General features: G+C 34.9%; 2 protein-coding genes across 9 annotated transcripts; one reads left to right on the top strand and one right to left on the bottom strand.

Moving 5' to 3' along the window:
* Nucleotides 1-1,872: 1,872 nt before the first annotated feature.
* Nucleotides 1,873-4,503, top strand: LOC140012481 (protein YABBY 4-like). 8 transcript variants are annotated; one of them, XM_072060562.1, is made up of 7 exons: nt 1,885-2,233; nt 2,441-2,602; nt 2,706-2,823; nt 3,467-3,515; nt 3,636-3,711; nt 3,916-3,990; nt 4,102-4,503. In XM_072060562.1, exons 1-6 carry the CDS (start codon nt 2,123-2,125, stop codon nt 3,967-3,969), a joined length of 570 nt encoding a protein of 189 aa, XP_071916663.1. In that variant the 5' UTR covers nt 1,885-2,122; the 3' UTR covers nt 3,970-3,990; nt 4,102-4,503. The 8 variants fall into 8 exon arrangements, with proteins under 8 accessions (XP_071916666.1, XP_071916665.1, XP_071916668.1 ...); XM_072060563.1 differs by having other exon boundaries at nt 4,098-4,503; XM_072060561.1 differs by having other exon boundaries at nt 4,095-4,503.
* A 5,603-nt stretch (nt 4,504-10,106) lies between these two features.
* LOC140013079 (monocopper oxidase-like protein SKU5) lies at nt 10,107-14,781 on the bottom strand. Its single transcript, XM_072062119.1, has 9 exons — nt 14,379-14,781; nt 13,946-14,055; nt 13,588-13,858; nt 13,346-13,484; nt 12,422-12,788; nt 11,603-11,968; nt 11,429-11,507; nt 10,583-10,782; nt 10,107-10,501 (listed from the first exon to the last, which is right to left on the bottom strand). Exons 1-9 carry the CDS (start codon nt 14,523-14,525, stop codon nt 10,399-10,401), a joined length of 1,782 nt encoding a protein of 593 aa, XP_071918220.1. The 5' UTR covers nt 14,526-14,781; the 3' UTR covers nt 10,107-10,398.
* Nucleotides 14,782-20,169: the final 5,388 nt, after the last annotated feature.

Genomic DNA, 20,169 nt, shown 5'->3' with positions numbered 1-20,169 from the left:
AGTTATTATTATGTATGATAAGGGCATAGACAACAGAATGGCTATCGTATAGAAGTTAATGATTCAAATAACACCTTGAAAATATTTAAGGATTTTCATCAATCTTTAAAACCTAATAGAATATGTCAGAGACTACATAAATAGACAAATGTAAAAGTTCTGCTACCACAAAATGAACTTTTTTGAAAAGCTGAGGGATTTGTGGTAGAAAGATGCACAACCAAATAGACTTTAGCAAATCAAATTTATTTCCTCATAGATGAACAGAATATTTTCAGCAACATAAGAGTTTCATTTGTCATTGATCTAATGAGCAACTTTAAGAGCGTCAAACCTTTACAGAGAAAATTCAATACAAACACACTAGATGAAAAAAAGAGCGTTAGGGTTTGCAGATGGGCATACTAACTAGGAAGATCCCAGTTATCCATGATCTATGTGGAGCAGGATCATGGATCTAGCCATGATCATCCAGCAAAATTAGCTAAAAAAGCATACAAAATGCTGCAATAGAACTTAGTAAAGGACAAACAAGGTAAGGTTAAAATGGTTTTACTGACTCATAAATTCGTACCTGCATCTATGCAAGGACAGAAGGAATGAGTAGTCAAATCATTGGAGAAAAAATATTTTATGCCTGCCCCTGAGATATATCTCATAATTTAATAATCACGAAGGGTAAGTACACGAGAGCATATACTAGATACTCTGCTCATTGAAGAAAAGGAACCCTAAGGAGGCGCAGTCGGGCACGGAGGATGATGACCAAGACAATTTCATAATTGAGAAAACATTGGCTTGTTTGTCCGGGGGGCACAAGCGAGAGTCTTTACTCTTTACTGATCTATTCTTTATTAGGTAGCAAAAAGCAAGATAAATAAAAGGGCATTCTATCTATCTATCCAGCCATCTATGCAAAACTGCAAAGCTAGCTAAATCACTGATCTGAACACCCCATCTTAACTTTGAAAACAACAGGTGCGGAAGTGAAAGCTATACCTCCCATGCAAACGTCCCTTTCCGGCTCCTCTCTCCCACATCTGCCGCCTGCGCTTCATTGTCTCCATCTATCTTCCCCACAACACCCACACACACACACACACACACACACATCGGGAATGCCAACCACACATGTTCTTTTCTTGTTCTCAAAATTATTACAGAATTATGCATGTATGATTGCATTACATTGCACATGTATCTTCTATGAATCGACCCGGGCTGATGCCTGGATACATCAGTTATCAATAGTGGTTAATTTGCCAATAAACGTTAGTTTAATTGATAAGAGCGAATCACTTTTTTTTATTAAAAAACATGTGTGTTTAAATCTTATTGTCAATGTGAGATTATGTTAGATTGTTTGAATCTTGTTGTCAATGTAATGCTATATAACCTATGATTTTAAAATATGATTTGACTTGTAGTGGTGATTAGAGTTGAAATTATTCAAACATTTTTTTAACAAAAAAAAAGTAGTGATTAATTTGTTACTTTTACAAATTGTGTTTGTATATTAATACTACATTCTGTAAGTTCATCTCTAGATGATTATTTGCTCATCTTATCCATTGTTGGCTTAATATTTATAACTTTTTTAGGCTAATTCAATCTGTTAAAGTTAATACCAAGTCTCTTCACCCTTGGTTTTTTTATGCACATTCTACTATGCACATCCTACCATACGAGGGTTTGTGGGCTGAGTTGCATTTCGCTATTCGCATACATGCGTTTTTTGATTGCATTACCGACCAAAAACAAGAAAGAGAAGAGAAAGATGACTAAAGGTTTTTCACTTTGGCCGCACTAGCATCACAAACTACTATTACTCATACGTCTCTAGATTGGATATATAGATTCTCCACTGCATCAAATAGAGACTTCTCTCTCTTTTCTTAGTATACAGTCTTTCTTTGTCTCTCTCCTTCGCTTCTTTCTTCTTCTATTGTGCTTGCTCCATTGTTTCATAACACAGTGATTAAAGAAAAAAAAAAAAAAAAAGAGGCAGATCCAAGAAGAGGTTGTTAATCTGTCAAAGCCATCAATCAATCAATCAATTCCCCAGCAGTAGCCAATCCAATAAATTTTAAAAGATAGAGAGCTAAAGTGATCTCTCTCAACCATGTCCTCCTCTTCTACTAGTTCCACTACAACTACTTTGTCATTGGACCACCTCGCTTCTTCCGAGCAGCTGTGCTATGTCCATTGCAACATATGCGACACCGTCCTCGCGGTATACTGTTTCACTACTGGCATTTCTTCTCCCCTTTTTGATAGTTTAATCAATCCATCCTTTTCCATTGATCCATCAGTAAGGAAAATTTTAGGGTTTCTGACTACATCACTTCCTTGATCAGTAATATTAAGTTTTTTTTTTCCTTCTTCCCTGACTTTGCTACAACTTGTGTTTTGTTAATTTTTTTGGTGCTTTTATTATTAGGTGAGTGTTCCATGTACAAGTTTGTTCCAAACTGTCACGGTCCGCTGCGGCCATTGCACTAATCTTTTGCCAGTGAACATGAGAGGGTTGCTCTTGCCTTCAGCTAACCAGCTCCATAATCACTTTGGCCATACATTCTTCTCTCCTTCCCCTAACTTTCTGGTAAATCAGCTGGAGAATTGTATGTTTGAAAATGTGCTTGCCCCTTGGAATTTGTGGTGTGCTGTTGTTGGGTAAAAATTTTAATGAAATGAATGCATAGCAGGATCAAATCTCAAGCCCGACTCCCAACTTTCTGATGAATCAGACTACAGCAAGTGACTTCACTCTACCTCCTCAGACGGGATTCAGTGACCTTCCTAGGCCACCGGTTATGAACAGACGTGAGAAACATTTTCTTCCACTCTTTTTTCATTTAATGTAAAAGTGCATACCTATTTTTTGTGTAAAAATGTGTGTATGCTGTTGGGGGTGGGTTAAAATGCCTTGGCGCTTGGACACATTGGAGAGTGAGGAAAGCTTTATAAGATGAAAACTTGGTTAAATATGAGGAACGCTGTCCACTGTCCTTGACTATTCCATGCACTTATTCAGGTATTCCAAGAGATTCTCATGTTTGACTGCAAATTGCACTCAGTTAGCTGATGGAGACTAGAGAGTAAAATTTATGTTCGAGTGGATTGTGAGATCAATTTCCTTAAATGTTTACAGCCTTTAGGTTGAAGTTAAATGCACCTTTTTTTCTTTTCTTTTTTTTTTCCTCTTTGTTACTCAAAGAATTCTCAGGATTTACACTAAGAGTTGCTTTTGCTACCCAAGTATATATACAACAGCTAAATAACAGTTTAGTTGATTTGTCAAAAGAATTAACTTGATTAGGAGATTCTTTTTTCTTCCTCCTAAAACACGTGTGGTAGAATATCCATAGAGATAAAGAAATAGTGAAGACGCAGGAGTGAAATCATACATTATGGTGAAATAGTCACACACATACTGACATTGTTGCACAATTAAATGACTTCTCAGCTCCAGAGAGGAGACAGAGAATCCCTTCTGCTTACAACCGATTCATCAAGTGAGTTATCATCACAAATCTGAAAAAGAAAAAAAAAAAAATCTCCCCAAGGACCCTCTCTCTCTCTTTCTGATCATCTGGTGTGTGATTGGTCATGATGTGCTTGCTTTACACTTACAGGGAGGAGATCCAACGCATTAAGGCAACAAATCCTGATATTAGCCATAGGGAGGCTTTCAGCGCAGCTGCAAAAAATGTACTACCATCTGTCTAGACAACTTCAGCTTCTCTTTTTCTCCTTCTTTCTTTGCAGACAAAAGTTTTAACTAGGGTTCTCTTTCTTTTCTTTTCTTTTTTTCTTTTTTAGGGGGTTTTGGGTGGAGGGTACATTGCAAGTGGGGATGCGTTTAGGCTTACTAACTTTTCCATTGTCCTTATATTTGTTTCTTTTCTCCCACAGTGGGCTCACTTTCCTCATATTCAATTTGGTCTCATGCCTGATCAAACTGTCTAGAAAACCAATGTGCGCCAACAGGTAAAGCATCATCTTTTGTTGAATATTAATGCTCTTTTTACAATGCCACATTAATTTTCAAATGCATTCATCCTTTCACTTTCTCAACCGGCCATTTTTTTAAGGAGACAGATGATGTCCTAATGAAGGATGAATTCTTTGCCGCAGCTAACATTGGCGTTTCCCCGTACTAATTAAGAAGCAGGAAGCGAAGCACATTATGCTTTTGGCACTATCTTTTTCAGGGCTCTTGTGCAGAAACTTCTAGCTATGGCATGGATATGTTATGGATCTCTTGAGTGGTAGAGAAGATATTGAGGTCCAGATAACTACTCAAGTCTAACCTTTTGGTTTCTATTTAACTTGTCTGCCGTTGATCTCCACTAATGTGTTGATATGTCTGCAAGCTAGCATGTAGTAGGCCAAGTGTTAGTAGGAAATCGTGCTTCTTTAAACATTATTGCAGTGACCTTTTGCTTTAAGGACTTTTATCACTCTTCATGTTGGTGCTAAAGTAAACTGCTAATTCGTCTATTGGGTTCGTATTGTTGCACAACTACAAAGATCATTGCATATTTGTTTCTGTCTCTCCTCTTTGTTTTATTTTGTGGGTTTTTCTTTTTAAGAGAAAAGGGTGAATGGGATTTACACAAATATAGGTTGATGATGTATTTCAGGTAGAACCAGTAGTTGCATTTTAGGCCATCATAAAATGTCCGATCGCAGGAGCGAGTGAAAGATTTAATAGTCAAGACAATTGGCTAAGCAAAGTGATAAAACTGGATATTTTGTTTGCTTGACCCGGAAGTTGGAACATCTCTGGAAAGCTTGTTCGTAAATAGACTAATCTGAAGAGCCACACCTGTAAATTGTTAAGAATGACATGCTGCGTAAGTTGAATGTAAAAATTCAATAGGTGTGAAATACACATAAGTGCAATAAATTGATTGAGAGCTTCGTCAAGTAAGATTTATGTAGACACCTTCGAAAAGGATGTTTGGGTTGCACACCAGCAAATAATCAATAGCTAGCTGGATAATAGTTTTCCTTGTTTATTAGTATTTTGTTGAAATCCTCCGTCTGGACAAACAACAAATTAATTACCGGCTCAGAAGAATAAAATGAACAGATAGATTATATACTTGGACTATGAACTTCATTGCAACTTAATCAATTATATCGTTCAATTAATGCGAACGACCAGGGTTCGATCCCTGGCAACGGGGTTATTAATTTATTTATTTTTTAAAAAAATTTTGTTCAATTCAAGCCTGTATCTGTGGGGGAGGAAAAAATGGAGTTTGGTCGAGTAAATGTTTGATACAAGTGCTTATTTAATTTTGAAAGCAGCCCTAACCTGTGAACCATGTATTCAATCTATTCCAGCCTAACTCTAACTCCAACTCCGAGAATGTATGAATATCAGTTAAAAGTTAACCATAGATAATCGTGGAAATAAGTAAACTCCATATTGCACGTAAGGAAGGAAGTACATAATAAGACTCAATAGAAGACGGAACTTCTCATGATTTAAGAACTGAAATTTTCAAGATGACCTAGAAACCGAAATGGGCATCCAATTCCTACCCTCTACCGTATGCACAGTAAGCTTCTACGTCTTTGTAGCCTAAATGAGGTTACGCTTGCAAGAAATCAAGAAATTTCATCTTTTTACGCTTGAAAGTAACCAATTTTGGGTACTTGAACATCTTAATCCAATGTCCAGCTAATATACATTTTGCCCTCCCCGTCCTTCTCTCTTTTTGCTTATCTTGAATGGGAGTGGTCCAACACATGAAACATGGTGTCCAAACCAATAGAGTACTTCTACGTACCGTAAAGAAATTGATTTATTACAAAGTTGATTGAAAATAGCAACATTATTCAAGCTAACTATTAGAAAGTGACCTGCAGTTCATATGGGGTGCATTAGGTTAACATATAATTTACTTTTTGCTTTATATATGTGTGTGTGTAAACTGTAAAAGAAGACTTATGCCATATGTATAAGGAGAAATGGAAAAAGAGAATGGTTTGAAAGTTGAAAGGGAAAAGTTCCTAATTAGCTAGTAAGTGTTGCTCCAAGTTAAGGTGGACTTGTGTTCCAGGCACAAAATCTAAAGTTCGCTCATTACTTACCTATCTCTTAGCATTATGTTTCTCAAGTTGCCATTCAAACGTTAATTGATAATGGTTGACATTCAAATTATAAAAGTTAGACCAAATTCACTGTTCTAGTCCAATTTCTCAATTACATAATGTGAATTTTTATCTATATTAATTACTTTAGATGACATACAGAGTAAATAATTGTCCCTTTTTCTTTTTCTTTTTTGTATGAAGAGATTTCGTTGAGTTTGATTGACCATTATTGAAAAGTGATTCGACTCTGTCAATTGAACCAACTTGTGCTATTTACGTCGGTGGAGTAAATGATTGTCGTACCCTGATAGGATATGAGTTTGCCTCGATTATGCACTTTGATGCGCCGCCGTATAAGCAATAAGCAGTAGCCGTAACCAATTTAAGAAATAGGTATTCACCAAAATTCTTGCCAATGCAAGGAAATGTAGATCCAAATGACATATTCTCTGAGTTTTATAATTAAGGTTCCAACTTCGATGATATTATAACGTCACATGACAATTTGAACTATTGATTACATATAATTAGGGGCAAAGTAAATTTATAGCAAAAATAAGATGCAGTATTTTCCATTGTACATAATATGAAGAATTAGAACTAGAAGTATAGACCCGCAAAACCTCTCAAACTCTATGGGAAAGACTTGATTCCAGGTTTATTTTCAATTTGAAAAGAAAATATTTATAAAAAGTTGCTTCCTAATGTTTTTGCACATGAAACAGGAACAACCTGAGCAACCTTAATTAATCCCACCTGTCAAAAGTTGGCACGCAGGTCCTCGTTAAAAGGAGAGTCTGTGTACGTAGCACTGGTGACAGCAATTGGGAAAAAGCACCTCATGTGTCGTTCTTTCGCATCTTTTTACTTTCCCTCTTTGGTTCATTGATTTTTATTGTTCACCAGCAAGAAACAGCGTTAAAAGTTATGCTCTAAAGTTAAATTTTAACTTACAGAGATTAACATAATTGAGAGATGTTTAAACAATAAGGACTTCCTTTTTGTTAGTGAATGAGGGCTGAGGTTAAAGAGCTTATCCAAAAGGAAAACTAAAATACCTTTTGTTGAAAACCAGGCATGACATCAGCGCGTTAAGGAATAGTTGTATTCCATATCAATTGTGACAATTTTGCTGTTATGTTTATTGGAGTGGTCGGCAGAGTGTCAAAGTCTTGGGTTCGAATTTATCTATAGACAGTTCATAGTAGAATAATGGACATAATTGAATCAACTTATTTGTATTCATTTAATAAATAGATCAAAATAGGCATGCCATATATAGGTATGATTTTAAATAGATATGGGTATACCTAATTATCTTCTTATGACTTAGGTATGGTCTTAAATGGATATTCCAATTACCCATTTATGACCTATTTCAATTTTGCTTACCTTTTATTTTTGGATTTTTGACAAAAAATACTGACATTTTATTATGATAAAAAATTAAAGACATACCAAGTTAACCAATAAATATTTATACCCAAATAAATAAAAAGGATTTAAAAAACCAACCAATATTTTACATAACACAAAATGGTGATTATGATAAGTTGCAAATAATGTCATATCACAAGTATTGAAAATGTTGGGTTGCAAGTATTAACACAACCATTGAAGAGTCTACCTCAATTTTAGGAGGAGGAAAATAAGATAAGAAAACAAAGGAAAAAGAGAATAACAGAGAACATGTCTAGTAAGAAATAATTATTGGATTGGTTACAAATTCAAATTTATACACCTGACGCCCAGAAAAAGTTGCATTTGAATGTGAAAATATCTTTAGATAGGTATGAATGGATAATACAAGTCAATCTAGTTAAACCAGCTAATTAAATGGGTTTAATTGAGTCACTCATTTAAAATTTAGGAAAGATGACCTGTTTCATCCGTCACATTTCACAAAAAATATTATATTCATCCCTTACTTTTAAAACGAAACAAATTCTTCCCTAACATTTGAAAATTGAAGTTATTACATCTCTGAACTCGACTTTTAATCTGAATCAAACCGTCCAATAACCTAGTAATAAATTTCAGGGATAAAATTGATAAATCACTCAACCAATTCCATCACATCCACATGACATTTATTGAACCAAAAAAGGAAAAAGATAAAAAATTATAACATAAAAAGTCATTCTTTGTCTTGGAATAGTAAGGTTTTTTTTTGGGTAAATCTTTTCCTCCATCGTTAGTATATACACTTGCGAATCAAAATGTATACCACACATACAAAGTTTGGTGTTTAAATTTAAATTGAAATAATATGGCAAGTATCTAGATCCATTGGTGTATTCAATAAAAATGTACGAAAGATTAATCCTTCTTTTTTATGTTATAATTTTTTATTTTTTCCTTTTGGATTCATTAAATTTCACGTGAATATCAAATTAAGTTAACCAAGTAATCTACCAATTATATTCTCGAAATTTGTAATCGGGTTGTTGGGTGGTTGGATTCAGATTAAAAATTGACTTCACTGATGTAATAGTTTCAGTTTTTAAATATCAAGTATGAATTTACTTCATTTTAAAAGTGAATAATAAAAAGAATATTTTTATGAAATGTAAGAGGCGAAACAGGTCATTTTCCCTTCGTTACTACATATTAGTGAGTTTTGAGCAGGTCATCTTCCCTTTATTACTACATAGTGGTGAGTTTTCAGGGGGTCTGACTTAATAAGGTTGTCATTGACGCCTGGTTCAAATGCATTCCTATCTCCGGCTGCCTTTACAGTATTATAATGGGTACCCCTGGCAGACGCAAGGAAGTATGCCATCCGCGTAAAACGATATCTGATGGTAATACAACATCCCAACCATATATCCTGCCAAATTTGGCCCTTTTCCAGCGGCCAGTTGAGAAATCGTGCATCTTTTCTTGTATCCATCCACATGAAAGTAGTCATCCCTAGATAAAGCAACCTCACAAATTAATCCACCAATCATGAGAACTATAATCTAGAATTTTTACTACTCCTTTGGTTTCTCCTAACTCTTTTTTCATGATTAAAAGAGCAAAAAGGAATGACCACCGTAGCTCATTCCCATGGGCATGATCATGGCAAATTTTAGCGTCATAAAATATTTGATTTGAGTCATAACTAATGAATTAGGAGCAGTCAGCCTACCACCATAGCTTACAAAAAGTACAGTGGAAACTAAAACCTTTTCCTACAAATATATCTGATTTATGCAACTATTTATGTAACCATTACCACACGCCACTTGATTGAAATCTCGGAATTTTGAGGTCTCCTTCTCTACTAGAAAAAAAAATTGAACGAAATAAAAAAAGATACCAGAGGCGCAAAACGATAAGATGAGAGCCATAGCACGTAGACCACCTTTGGCTGTTGGTTTTCTTTGGTCCACCCTCAAGCTTTCTTTGGGGCATGACTTCCAGTGTCCCAAAAGGCATTATACATGATAGCAGCTAGCTTCAATTGAGTGTGCACACTTAAATAAAGCGTCAAGTTTTGAGTGCCATCATCCACAAAACAAGTGTACAAGGTCTAAGCCTACCGAAAACCAGCATGGACGGGGCGTGAGGAGGTTAGGCATCCTAGCTGAATTGAAGGAAAATGGTCCCAAATGAGGAAAATGCTAGTACTGGTACTGGTGCATTTAGAATCAGACAGCAGAAGAACCAGGCACCAGCCAGGCTGGCATCCTCAGCCAATGGACTTCATGACCTGTAAATCCACGGTTTCCTTAAATGGTCCTACACTGTCAGGATTGATCTTGTGCTTGAAACTCTGGAATATGGGACCAACCAAGTAGTGATAAACCACAAGCAGCAGCTATTGCAATATATATTGAACAAATCCCTGAACATAAAGGTCAAGTCTCAAGAAAACCTGATTCTTGAGAGTACCCCAGCAAAGAGAGGATTAAATATATGCATATTGTGCAGGCGAAAGCCAAATTGAACAAGCTATTTATAGGAGAACAACAACTAAGTTCTTTTCACGTTTAAGTAAACAATGTAAATGAACTCCACAAAAGAAATATTAGTCCTTTCGTGCTGATTAAACGATGACTGTTAGATTGTATTACAACTTGATTAACTGTAAACATTGCATAAATCACAAATATTAAAAGAATGATAATTCCAATAAATTAACAAGGATCCCGGGAGCATTTAATACAACCGGAAAGCAAAGAAATTACATGTCAAAATATGAAATTTCATATAAACAAAACTACAATTACACACCTAATCTGACAACACAAACCTCACTAAGCAAAGCCAGGCTCCCGCATGCAGCAGAAATAACCACTTCTATTGGAATATGGTGATTAACATTGAAATCATTAGCAGCAGAGTAAAACATAGCTCTGACCGATTGACCATGATCGATGTAGCCAAAGATATATCTTGTGGCCTGAAGATGATAAGGTACACGTTAGAATTAGTCTATAAGAAGTGAACAACAGAAGATGTCAAAGAGAGAAAATTAACATACTTTTGCAATTTGCCTAGAGCACCACAAAACAGAGCATTATCTGGGATAGGCAACTCTGTTTTGTTCGTTGCCTCTGGATTAACAACTCGGACATATGTCTCTTGGCCAAGATACCATGAGTCAAGGTTCTCTGTTCTAAGGTTCCAAACTCCAACATTATCAAGGGAGACCAGAACAGCTGTCCAAGCCCCAGGGAACACCTGAACAACAAAAACACAATAGGCTGATAGTCAAAAACTAAACAGACAACACCATTTTAGATGCATAGTCATAGCAAATCAATTCTGAGCAAGTAAACCTTACTCTAACCAGTAATTATTTGTCCAGAGCATTCATTAACTTTCTTTTTTTTTTTTCTTTTTTCTGTTTGTTTGGCTGAGAACTGAAAATTGGGAGTAGTCCATACAGTTTATGGAAGATCTTAACTTTGTATACAGGAAATTGCAGATATGCAGTACATCATGCGTGAAAGAGTACTATTGAAGTAAAACTTTGATTTAGATGACAGTAACAGAGAAATCTGAGGAATAGGAAGTTGCATCATTATTGCAGCATAGACTAATAAATACAATTGGCAGGAGCCAAATGTGAATCTTAATTGGATCAGTCACTTTCTCTTGACACCTGCATTACAATACAGGGAATATCTCACTATTAGGGACATTGTAGATGTGAATAACTTGGAGGTTATCTAAGCAGGATAAGAGAATCCTGAAATAAGTGGTTTGATTAAAACAAGCATAACATTTAGTAGATGATTTACCAATTCAAGGAACTCCAGAATGATAACATTAAGTTCGCGTTGAGAAATTTAACAAACTAAACCCAACAGTCTTCAACACGCACCTGAGTTGTAACGCGAGCAATGCCATCCCACTTGTTGTATGTTCCTCTGCTATTCTCAGTCCACTCACCAAAATCCATTCTACAATTGATTGAAAAGAGCATTCAGATGAAGATGAGCAAAAACAAGCTCAAGTTTATATCATCAAGGGCAACAGCAACAAGGCAGGATCCTACCCAACCACAAAAAAGTTATAGCCACTCATGTGATATGTATGCATCTTGGTATCATTGTTCTGCAGTATCACCTCCATAAACCCCCTATAAGTGCCATTGATAATTGAAGTTTCCATCCTAGGGGATCCTGTGAGTGGCCTGGTTGGAAAATCAAGTTTGTAGACACCCTTTACTTTATATTGGTCAGCAAGCCTGATGGGAGTCGCAGGATTAACAAATGAAACCCCACTGAGTGTTGCTCGTTGTTTGCCGTTTACAGTTACTGGTGGTTTATTTTTTAGTACATATACTTCGGTCACATTAATTGAACCATATCTGAAGGAACCTTGAGGGTTCGGGCGAGCACCACTAGCAGTCACATTCCACCTGCAAGATTTAACCACAACATATTCTTCTAGATGAGTTAAAGAAGCTAATCACATGCTGTGTAGATTTTAAGTAAACTTGGAAGATGCAAAACTAGCTAAGTGTATCTAAACATTCCTAAATATAGGTATCTAATTTTAATGTTGCTACATCTATTTATGAAACTTCCGAGCAGCATCCTTTGTTCAAACAAGCAAATTCTGATCCAGAGGAACAATTTATGAATTATAAATTAACTGCAATCATCTCATAAGCACCATAAGCACTGGCATTTCCTAATAATCCTGGTATTACCATGACTTGTCCATATTCTCTAAATAGTCTAAACACCAGAGTTCATAAATAACATCACATATTACAGAAGAAAAGATTCAAAGAACTTGGTTATTCAATAATGTGAACATAGGGGAACACTTTGCAATATACTATTGGGCGTTTGAAGGAGAGACAAACCTGATAGATCTAGCCTGGTTCATCGAGAAGGTTTTGTCAAACTGATCTTGCGGTGGGTCTGGAAGAGGACCAGATGCCTTTCCTTTCGAATTTGTATAGTGCAGGATTCCAACACCTGTGACTTTTTGCCATTGTGATTCATTCACCATCCTCGCACTTGCGACTATGTAGTAATCGCTACTTGCATTCTGATCCATGGCTACTAAAAAAGAGTATGATTGTCCAACATGAATGTCTAAGCTAGAATAATTCTGCTGCACTGTATATGATCCCTCTGTTTCAGCTAGAAGTAGGTTATGATTTTGAATTCTGAAGTTCAAACTAGTTGATATTCCAACATTGCTTACACGAATTCTATAGGTTTTTCCTGCACAATTTGGATGATTGACAAAAAGGAGGAATTAGAGCAGCAAAGTTTATGTACACTCATTGACTTGTGCATCTTATGATTTATAGTCAAGGATGCAACTTAACAGAGACTCATGAAAAGCACACCCATCAACCAATAACAAGAGAAAGTGGGAGGGAGGAAGAGTTTCCACTCATGGAGACGGGGGCATAGTGGAAACAACAGAAAAACCTTCATGCAATACTATATACAACAATCTGATACAGAACACCAACACACTGCATGTCATTTTCTGAATCAAAACCAAAAAAATGCAGAATTAATTCAGGTCAAACATATAAATAACTAAATACAAAGACAAACAACAGTAAACATTCCGGGTCCTATCCCGTGAAAAGCTGACAAAATCTACTGTCTTGTGGATTGAACTGCCAACAGGCAGCATCTTGTTTCGAAACAGGGTTAAATCAAATGAATCACTTGATGTATAGGATATGAAGCAGATCTGACATTAACATTTTTCATACTATAGCACTAAAGCCCAAGAACAAGGAATGAGATGTTCCATTACCAACCTGGATGGACTTCAATTTTTTCATAGTCAATGCCATCAGGGACGAGAGAATCATTGTATCTATAAGGTCCTTTTCCATTAATCAATACGCCATCAGGAATCCCAAGATCTTTTCCAGAATTAAGATCTCTCCTTAGAGCCTGCAACCAAGTACAAAAGAAACCATAAAAAAGGTAATTTTAAAAGCTACATATCAGTCATTGCTCAAATACATGATATTTTATTTTAAAAAAAAAAACTTACCGTGTGGTTTCGAATGTACCAATCACCGATCACAATTGTAATATCACCATGAGGCGTATCAAAAGGAATTGGAATAATTTCCCTGTTATTGATGATAAAGCTTCCAAAGCCACCAGAGGCTCTCTGAAAGTTTATGGAAGGGAAGTAAAAGAAGCTACCAATCTGGTCCTTAACCTGAAACTGGTAAGTCCAGTTCCACTTTGGAGGTATGGGACAATTAGTCCCAAGCACCCCATCTTGCCATGAGCTCTTCCTCATAAATATACCAGACCTGTCAACACACCCACCCCAATATCCGAAATCTTTAGGAACATCTCAAAATACAAAATTCAAATAAAACCAACAGTAAATATCATACCAATGCATAAGAAGATCTTCATCTAACTTGTTCTTCACATTGACAACAACATTGTCGTTAGTAGTAACGTTAATGGTAGGCCCTGGAAACTTGCCATTCACAGCAATAACCTGCAAGCGACAGCAATGCAGTTCAAGACCTTCAAAGTTCTCAGCTTTAAATAAGGAATGAATTAGACCAGCTCCAAGTTTTAATCTTTATCACGTTATTATTTAGATCTGAACATAACGATTCAAAATTTGAAAACAAACTGAAGCCGGACCATAATTGCCAACAAAAATATAAAGCAAACCCACAAATTTGAAGCTGAAAAAAGGCACAAAATTGAACACATGCAAGCTTGACGAGCTTACAGCATCAGGACAATACAATGCAGCATACACAGAGAAGGCCTACAAAGAAACGGAAAAAGAGATCTAGAAAAAGACATTACCTGCTGAGGGACACCAAGAGGAGAAGCAGTAATGTAAGAGACTACAAAATCAAAGTTAGCAAAGGGATCCTCAGCAGAGCAGAAGCCCACCAGAAGCCAAGTAGTAATGCAGATAAAAGAAAAGGCAGGAAAGCTGGAAGAAGCCATGAATTCACCTTTTGGTGTGAGTGTTGTACTCTCTGAAAAGGGAAAATAGCTGAAAATTTGTTTGCTTTATGGGGTTTACATTACCAGAGGGACAAGAGAAGGGGAAGAAGATGGAGAAAGAAAGAGACTGTAGTGACTAGTGAGTAGTGAGGCTGGTGGGCGTTTTTGGGTTCGAGTGTAGCGTTCTCCGCCTCCGGAGCGAGTAGATATCACATAAGTTAAAATGTCATAAAGAGACCCAAAACGGCTCTCTTTTTTCTCTCCTTTTTCTTCCTTTGGGGTTTTGTCGCCTGTGACACAGTACTCGAAACTCACCTTGGCGATCGAGGTTTTATCCACGGTTCATATTGCTCGGAAAGATCAATCATTGAAGCCGACTCTCAAGTCTCAATACAATTTTGTAAATCATATGGAAAATTTATTTTCTGCGTCTTGATTAGTATAAATCCATTTTAAGTATTTGAACAATTGCATGGTATCTGAAAATGCATAACATTTCGTACGAGTTAAAAAAGTATAAAATGATTCTTTAAGATCAATGAAATAATCCTTAGTATTTATCAAAAAGAAAAATTGTTTCAAACAACATTCAATGATAAATTTGGAGATTCGACCATCACCAACTACATCAAAAGACAGTAGTATTTTTACAATTTAGATTTAATCTATATACTTACACGATAACTAATACCAAGTTCCTATTATAATTAATCGGTCACATGCTAATTAAATATTTTGATTTATGATTGATAATTAATGGATACAGCGCAACCAATCACATGCTAGATAAATCCTTTAATTTATAATTGATAGTTTATGGATGCAGGGCATGCGCAGCTATGATATAATGCGTTTATATCTGGTTATTATATTTCTTATCATAATCGATGTACACTTATATAGATTGTTGTATTTTCTATAACATTTAGTAAATACAAACAGAATTAGTACCTTTGACTACTGAAAAAGAAAAACAATAATTCCTAAAATAAAATGTACACTATGTGGTGTATTTTTTTTCTTTGCTCAAAACATATATTATGTGGTATATTATGGAGTTTATTGCCAAAATAACTCTTCTTCCAAAACATATATCCAAAGTAATATAATTTTAAAATTTATTACCTTTATAATCCTTTTTTTGTCACTTAAGCTGCATATGTGTCAGGATGGAGATAAAAGCACATTCCATTTCTCTTTCCCATCTAATATCTTCTCCAATTTTCTTTCTAAATCTTCCCGCATTTTTTTGTTTTATTATTTTTCCCTTGTCAAACGTAATTCTAAGAAGTCAATATTTATATTAACAACATCTAAAAAATATGCTTTTTGAGTTGATAATCTCAAGGCAAATGAAAATTATTCTCTTGTCTTTTTAAGGAGTAGGAATGATAACATAAACAAATATGATAGCCTTGAAGTTTTTTAATTACTTTCAATTTTTGTTGCAACTTTTGTATTTTTAAAATTTATTTTTTGAAAAAATATATGCAATAGGTTTGATACACTTTTAAAAAATCAAAGACCAATAATAGCAAGGTCAATAATGGTAGAATTTATTTTAAATAATTATAAAGAAATTACAAAAGTTATGCAATCTTCTTGTACCTCTATAATTAAAAAATTTAAATTTTTAGTTCATGTTGGATACTATAAATTAGATTTGAACTTTCCTTTCTTGTTATCCTGCATGGCAATCAGGATAACTAGATGGCAACAATAACATCCAAACAACTGCAAAAAATAATATCATTATGGAAATAAATTTTGAAAGTAAATTATATTGGGAATATTTTTTAGCAAGAGTGTTATTTTGGCAATAAACTCGTATATTATGTGATGTAATTGAAGCTAACAATTTTGCCAATTTCGTCTTGTGTGGGGCTGGGTGGTTGGTTGGCGGATAGAGAGTGGGGTATGTCGGGCCCAAATCGGCCCATGGGATTAATTATCATGCATGCGAGGGAGAGGAAGAGAAGGGCTGAGGCGCGTGAGTGAGAGAGAAAGTGAATATTGAAACAGAGAGAAAGAGCGCACAGAAAATGCACTGTGCCAGCCATTGACCAGTTCAGATTTGGACGTGAATTTGCTCTACACACGCTTGTTCTTTCATCGCTGTCACCGCAAGGGAAGAAAAGAAAACAAATAAGTAAAACAAAGTAAAGAAAGAGGAATTATTGATCGATAGGGGGCGTTCTTCTTCTTCTTCTTCTTCTTTTTTCCTTTTTCTTTTGTTTTTGTGCAAAAAAAAAAAAAACTTAAGAAGGTTCTAGACTAAAATGTGATATATCAACTTTCAGAATTCTCTATGGATTTTGTAAATTTCAGAAGTAAAATGTAGCAATAAAATATTAGACAAACTCGAGGTCCTATTTGATAATATAACCAATTTAACACTTAAACTTAATAGATTCATATATTAATATGTTCAGACGCATTTGATAACAAAAAATAGAATGTCAAAATTAATTAAGTGAAACTGAATTTTTTAGACAAAATTTATTCCAAAAAATAAGTAACAAGTTATATATTCAAATATATTAAATTTAATAACACGCTCTTTTTGTGCTGGGCAATATTAAGGCATGATTATCTGCTTCTTGTTTAATTTGAATCTAAAAAAATTAGAGACATTAAACACTTTTTTTAACTTTTTTTTATCTCATATATATATATATATATATATATCACATTCCAAAAAATGTTATAGAATTATTTTTAAAAAAGTTTCACAAATAATTTTCAAGGAGAATAATATGGAAGAAATTCATAATTCAATATTTTGATATTTATACACCCTGGAGCCAATCTATATAGCTACAAGTTACTTTTAAACTATTAATCAAGTTGTGCAATTTTTTTTTCATAATTTACTTACAAAAAAGACTGCAACGACATTCTTAATCGACAAATACAGATATGAGAATTTCTAAAATTAAAATTAAGAGATCATCCTTTAATTTTTTTTTTCTGTCGTTTAAGTCATACATGTTTGGTATAGGATTTTTCTTATTCTTATTTTTATTCTTTCTTGGCACAAATGATTAACTAGTACTTCAGACCAGGTCATCTCCCATAGCACAAAATTAAAACAATGGCTGAAGGCATTATTATTTAAAATATCATATCTTGCCCACCTATGATTGACAAAACAAAACAAGGAAAAAAAGTTGTTGCATATGCTCAGATGTCAAAGACAAGGAGTGAATCTATTGTGAGATGTGTACTAGATCTTTTCTTTTGATCTTGCAACATTGGACGTAGAAAAATTTCGTGTACGTTGACTTGATCGATTTGATCTTCCAACTTTTTGTTGAATCCAAGATCCAAAAGCAAGAATTATTCACAAGGAAATAAACATAAACAGTAGACTATTCCACTTTTTTCTTTCATGAAAACAATTAGACATCTAACACCGACAGCTTCGAAAATGATTCACACTCGTTGGCTTTACAGGAACGAATAGCGCACCAAGAAAACACCCCAAAAACTCTTACCTAGTACGTATATTGAGCCAGACTTAATTTAAGCACCATTAAAGCCCAAATCAAGTAATCAACTAAAAATAATCAGCCAATTAGAAACCGGCTTGCAAGTTGATCAGTAAACCAATTCAATTTGCATGACATTTGAAGTTTCAAAATCTGCTACTTACAACCTCTTTCATTTTACTATTTGACCCAACCCAACCTACTCCGCTGATTATAAAGCTTTTATTCAAGGGTAGAAAGCCTTTAATAATAGTTACTTCGCAATATGTAAAACTTAAAAATTAATCTTAGTTATATTGACTAACGTATACACTGCATTATATATTTAAACTGTTAACCTATACAAAAATGTTACTATAAAAAGATTAATCCAAAACTTTAAATAAAATAAAGATCCAAGAATTACATTTACAAAGTTGAACCTATCTTAAATCTTACGCACCCCTTCAAAATAAAAAAAAAATGCAAAAGACGAATAGTTTGAATTTTTGAGGTTTCGACAATTTGAATCGACATTCAAAAGCAACAGACTTTGCGATTTGTACATCCAACATATAGAAGTAAAGAATCTGAAACGCCAAAACGCACCACAAAATGGAATAAGCAAAAAGCAAAGAAAAAGAAGAAATGATGAGAAGGCAAAAGACATCCGAGGAGGAGGGGGAGGGAGCACCGGAGCAGATGGATACCATGGGGGCTACCCCACCACAAGTTTCTCTCTCCATAAATAAATAAAACAATCTTTCTGAGAGGTCCACATGATTGCCAGTCATCTGGGCCGTGTGGGGCCCACACGGGTGGATCCGCCATTAATGGGCTCCCTGGCTGGAATAGTTGGCTTTGCTCGACTTTGACGATGATGTTTTCTGTTTTCTCCAGCGGTACCGGGAAAACCCAATCCGGCAACCCCATCAAATTAACTAAACAATCAAATATGGGTTTTGTCTCTTCTGCAAAATTCTTTAATATGATTATAAAACTCAGTAGTTAATTACTAATACTAGTGATTACCTGCGGTTTAGTCTAACGTGGTCTTTAACTGCCTATGGCTTTGGTCACCTGCGTATCATTGGCGGTCAAAGTCAACGGCATCTGTGATTTTTCTGAGACAGTTTCAACAGATTTGACCTCTGCCGATGCCTCGAAAGTTACCATCGGCAAATGAATTGCTGTTTGGATGGGAGATTATTTGGAATAATTACTGTACCATTTTTTGTGATATGATGTATGTGAGATAAAAAGATAATTGGAAAGATAAAAAGGTGTATTGAAAATTATAAGCAAATAAATTTGGGCAAATAATCTCCCGTCCAAACAAGTTACGATCTATCTTTTGGTTTTAGTTAGGTAGTAATTACCGGTTAATGACTGTTAAACCATCAACTTGATGCATTTACTTTTCAAGCCAATGAGTACAAACTGCTGTTATTGCCACTGCCATTTGATCCAGTGGTCATCACCATCTTTGGTGGTGCTGGAGGTCAGGGATTCAACCCCTGCCTCTCTCAAATTTGCCACAATATGTGACTGGTTTTAGTTGGCCATCTCCCCTTGCCCCCTTTCCCCTATATTAGGCTAGTTTAGCTTATAGGACATCTATCGTTGCAGACAAAAAAAAAAAAAAAAAAAGAGAGTACAAACTGCTGTTATTGTCTTTCAATGATGTTAATAATTTCTTGGGCACCAGAAGGTAAGAAATTAAATATACTCGTATGCAGGTAAGAAATCATATTGGCCTATACTAAGTCTAATTTGCAAGTATTAAAATTCAGACCCAAATGATTGATATCATTTGATAATGGCAGCATCGCATTGCACCCAATGATTTCTTCAACTGGCTAGTATGAACTTAAGTGATATGGTGTGATTTGATATTTTCAATTCAAATTTTGTTATTATTATTGTTAATGAATTAATGAGCTACCTTGTTTTTACGTTCCATCTTCTCCATGGATAGAAGATTATATAAAAAATAAAATTTCACATAAACATTGAAATATTTTTTGTGATTTGACATGTATGATAGTGTAAAATTAAAAAAAATGATTGAGAATGTAAAATGACAGTTAAAATACGTTTTTTAAATGGTGCAAGTAAAATAATTTTTACAAAAAATTAGAGCCTGTTTGAATTGTTACTTTCTGGAACTTTTG

The sequence above is a fragment of the Coffea arabica genome, chromosome 8e (assembly GCF_036785885.1).
Source record: "Coffea arabica cultivar ET-39 chromosome 8e, Coffea Arabica ET-39 HiFi, whole genome shotgun sequence".
Taxonomy (NCBI): Eukaryota; Viridiplantae; Streptophyta; class Magnoliopsida; order Gentianales; family Rubiaceae; genus Coffea; species Coffea arabica.
The sequence above is the reverse complement of the archived record's forward strand: the minus strand, read 5'-3'. Positions and strand labels throughout refer to the sequence as shown.

Coding starts and splice junctions, on each gene's coding strand:
- LOC140012481 (XM_072060562.1), top strand. CDS start 2,123: ATGTCCTCCTCTTCTACTAGTTCCACTACAACTACTTTGTCATTGGAC. Junction 2,603..2,705: donor CTCCTTCCCCTAACTTTCTG/GTAAATCAGCTG, acceptor AATGCATAGCAG/GATCAAATCTCAAGCCCGAC. Junction 2,824..3,466: donor GCCACCGGTTATGAACAGAC/GTGAGAAACATT, acceptor ATGACTTCTCAG/CTCCAGAGAGGAGACAGAGA.
- LOC140013079 (XM_072062119.1), bottom strand. CDS start 14,525: ATGGCTTCTTCCAGCTTTCCTGCCTTTTCTTTTATCTGCATTACTACT. Junction 14,056..14,378: donor CTCTTGGTGTCCCTCAGCAG/GTAATGTCTTTT, acceptor TGTCGCTTGCAG/GTTATTGCTGTGAATGGCAA. Junction 12,789..13,345: donor AAAAATTGAAGTCCATCCAG/GTTGGTAATGGA, acceptor CAAATTGTGCAG/GAAAAACCTATAGAATTCGT.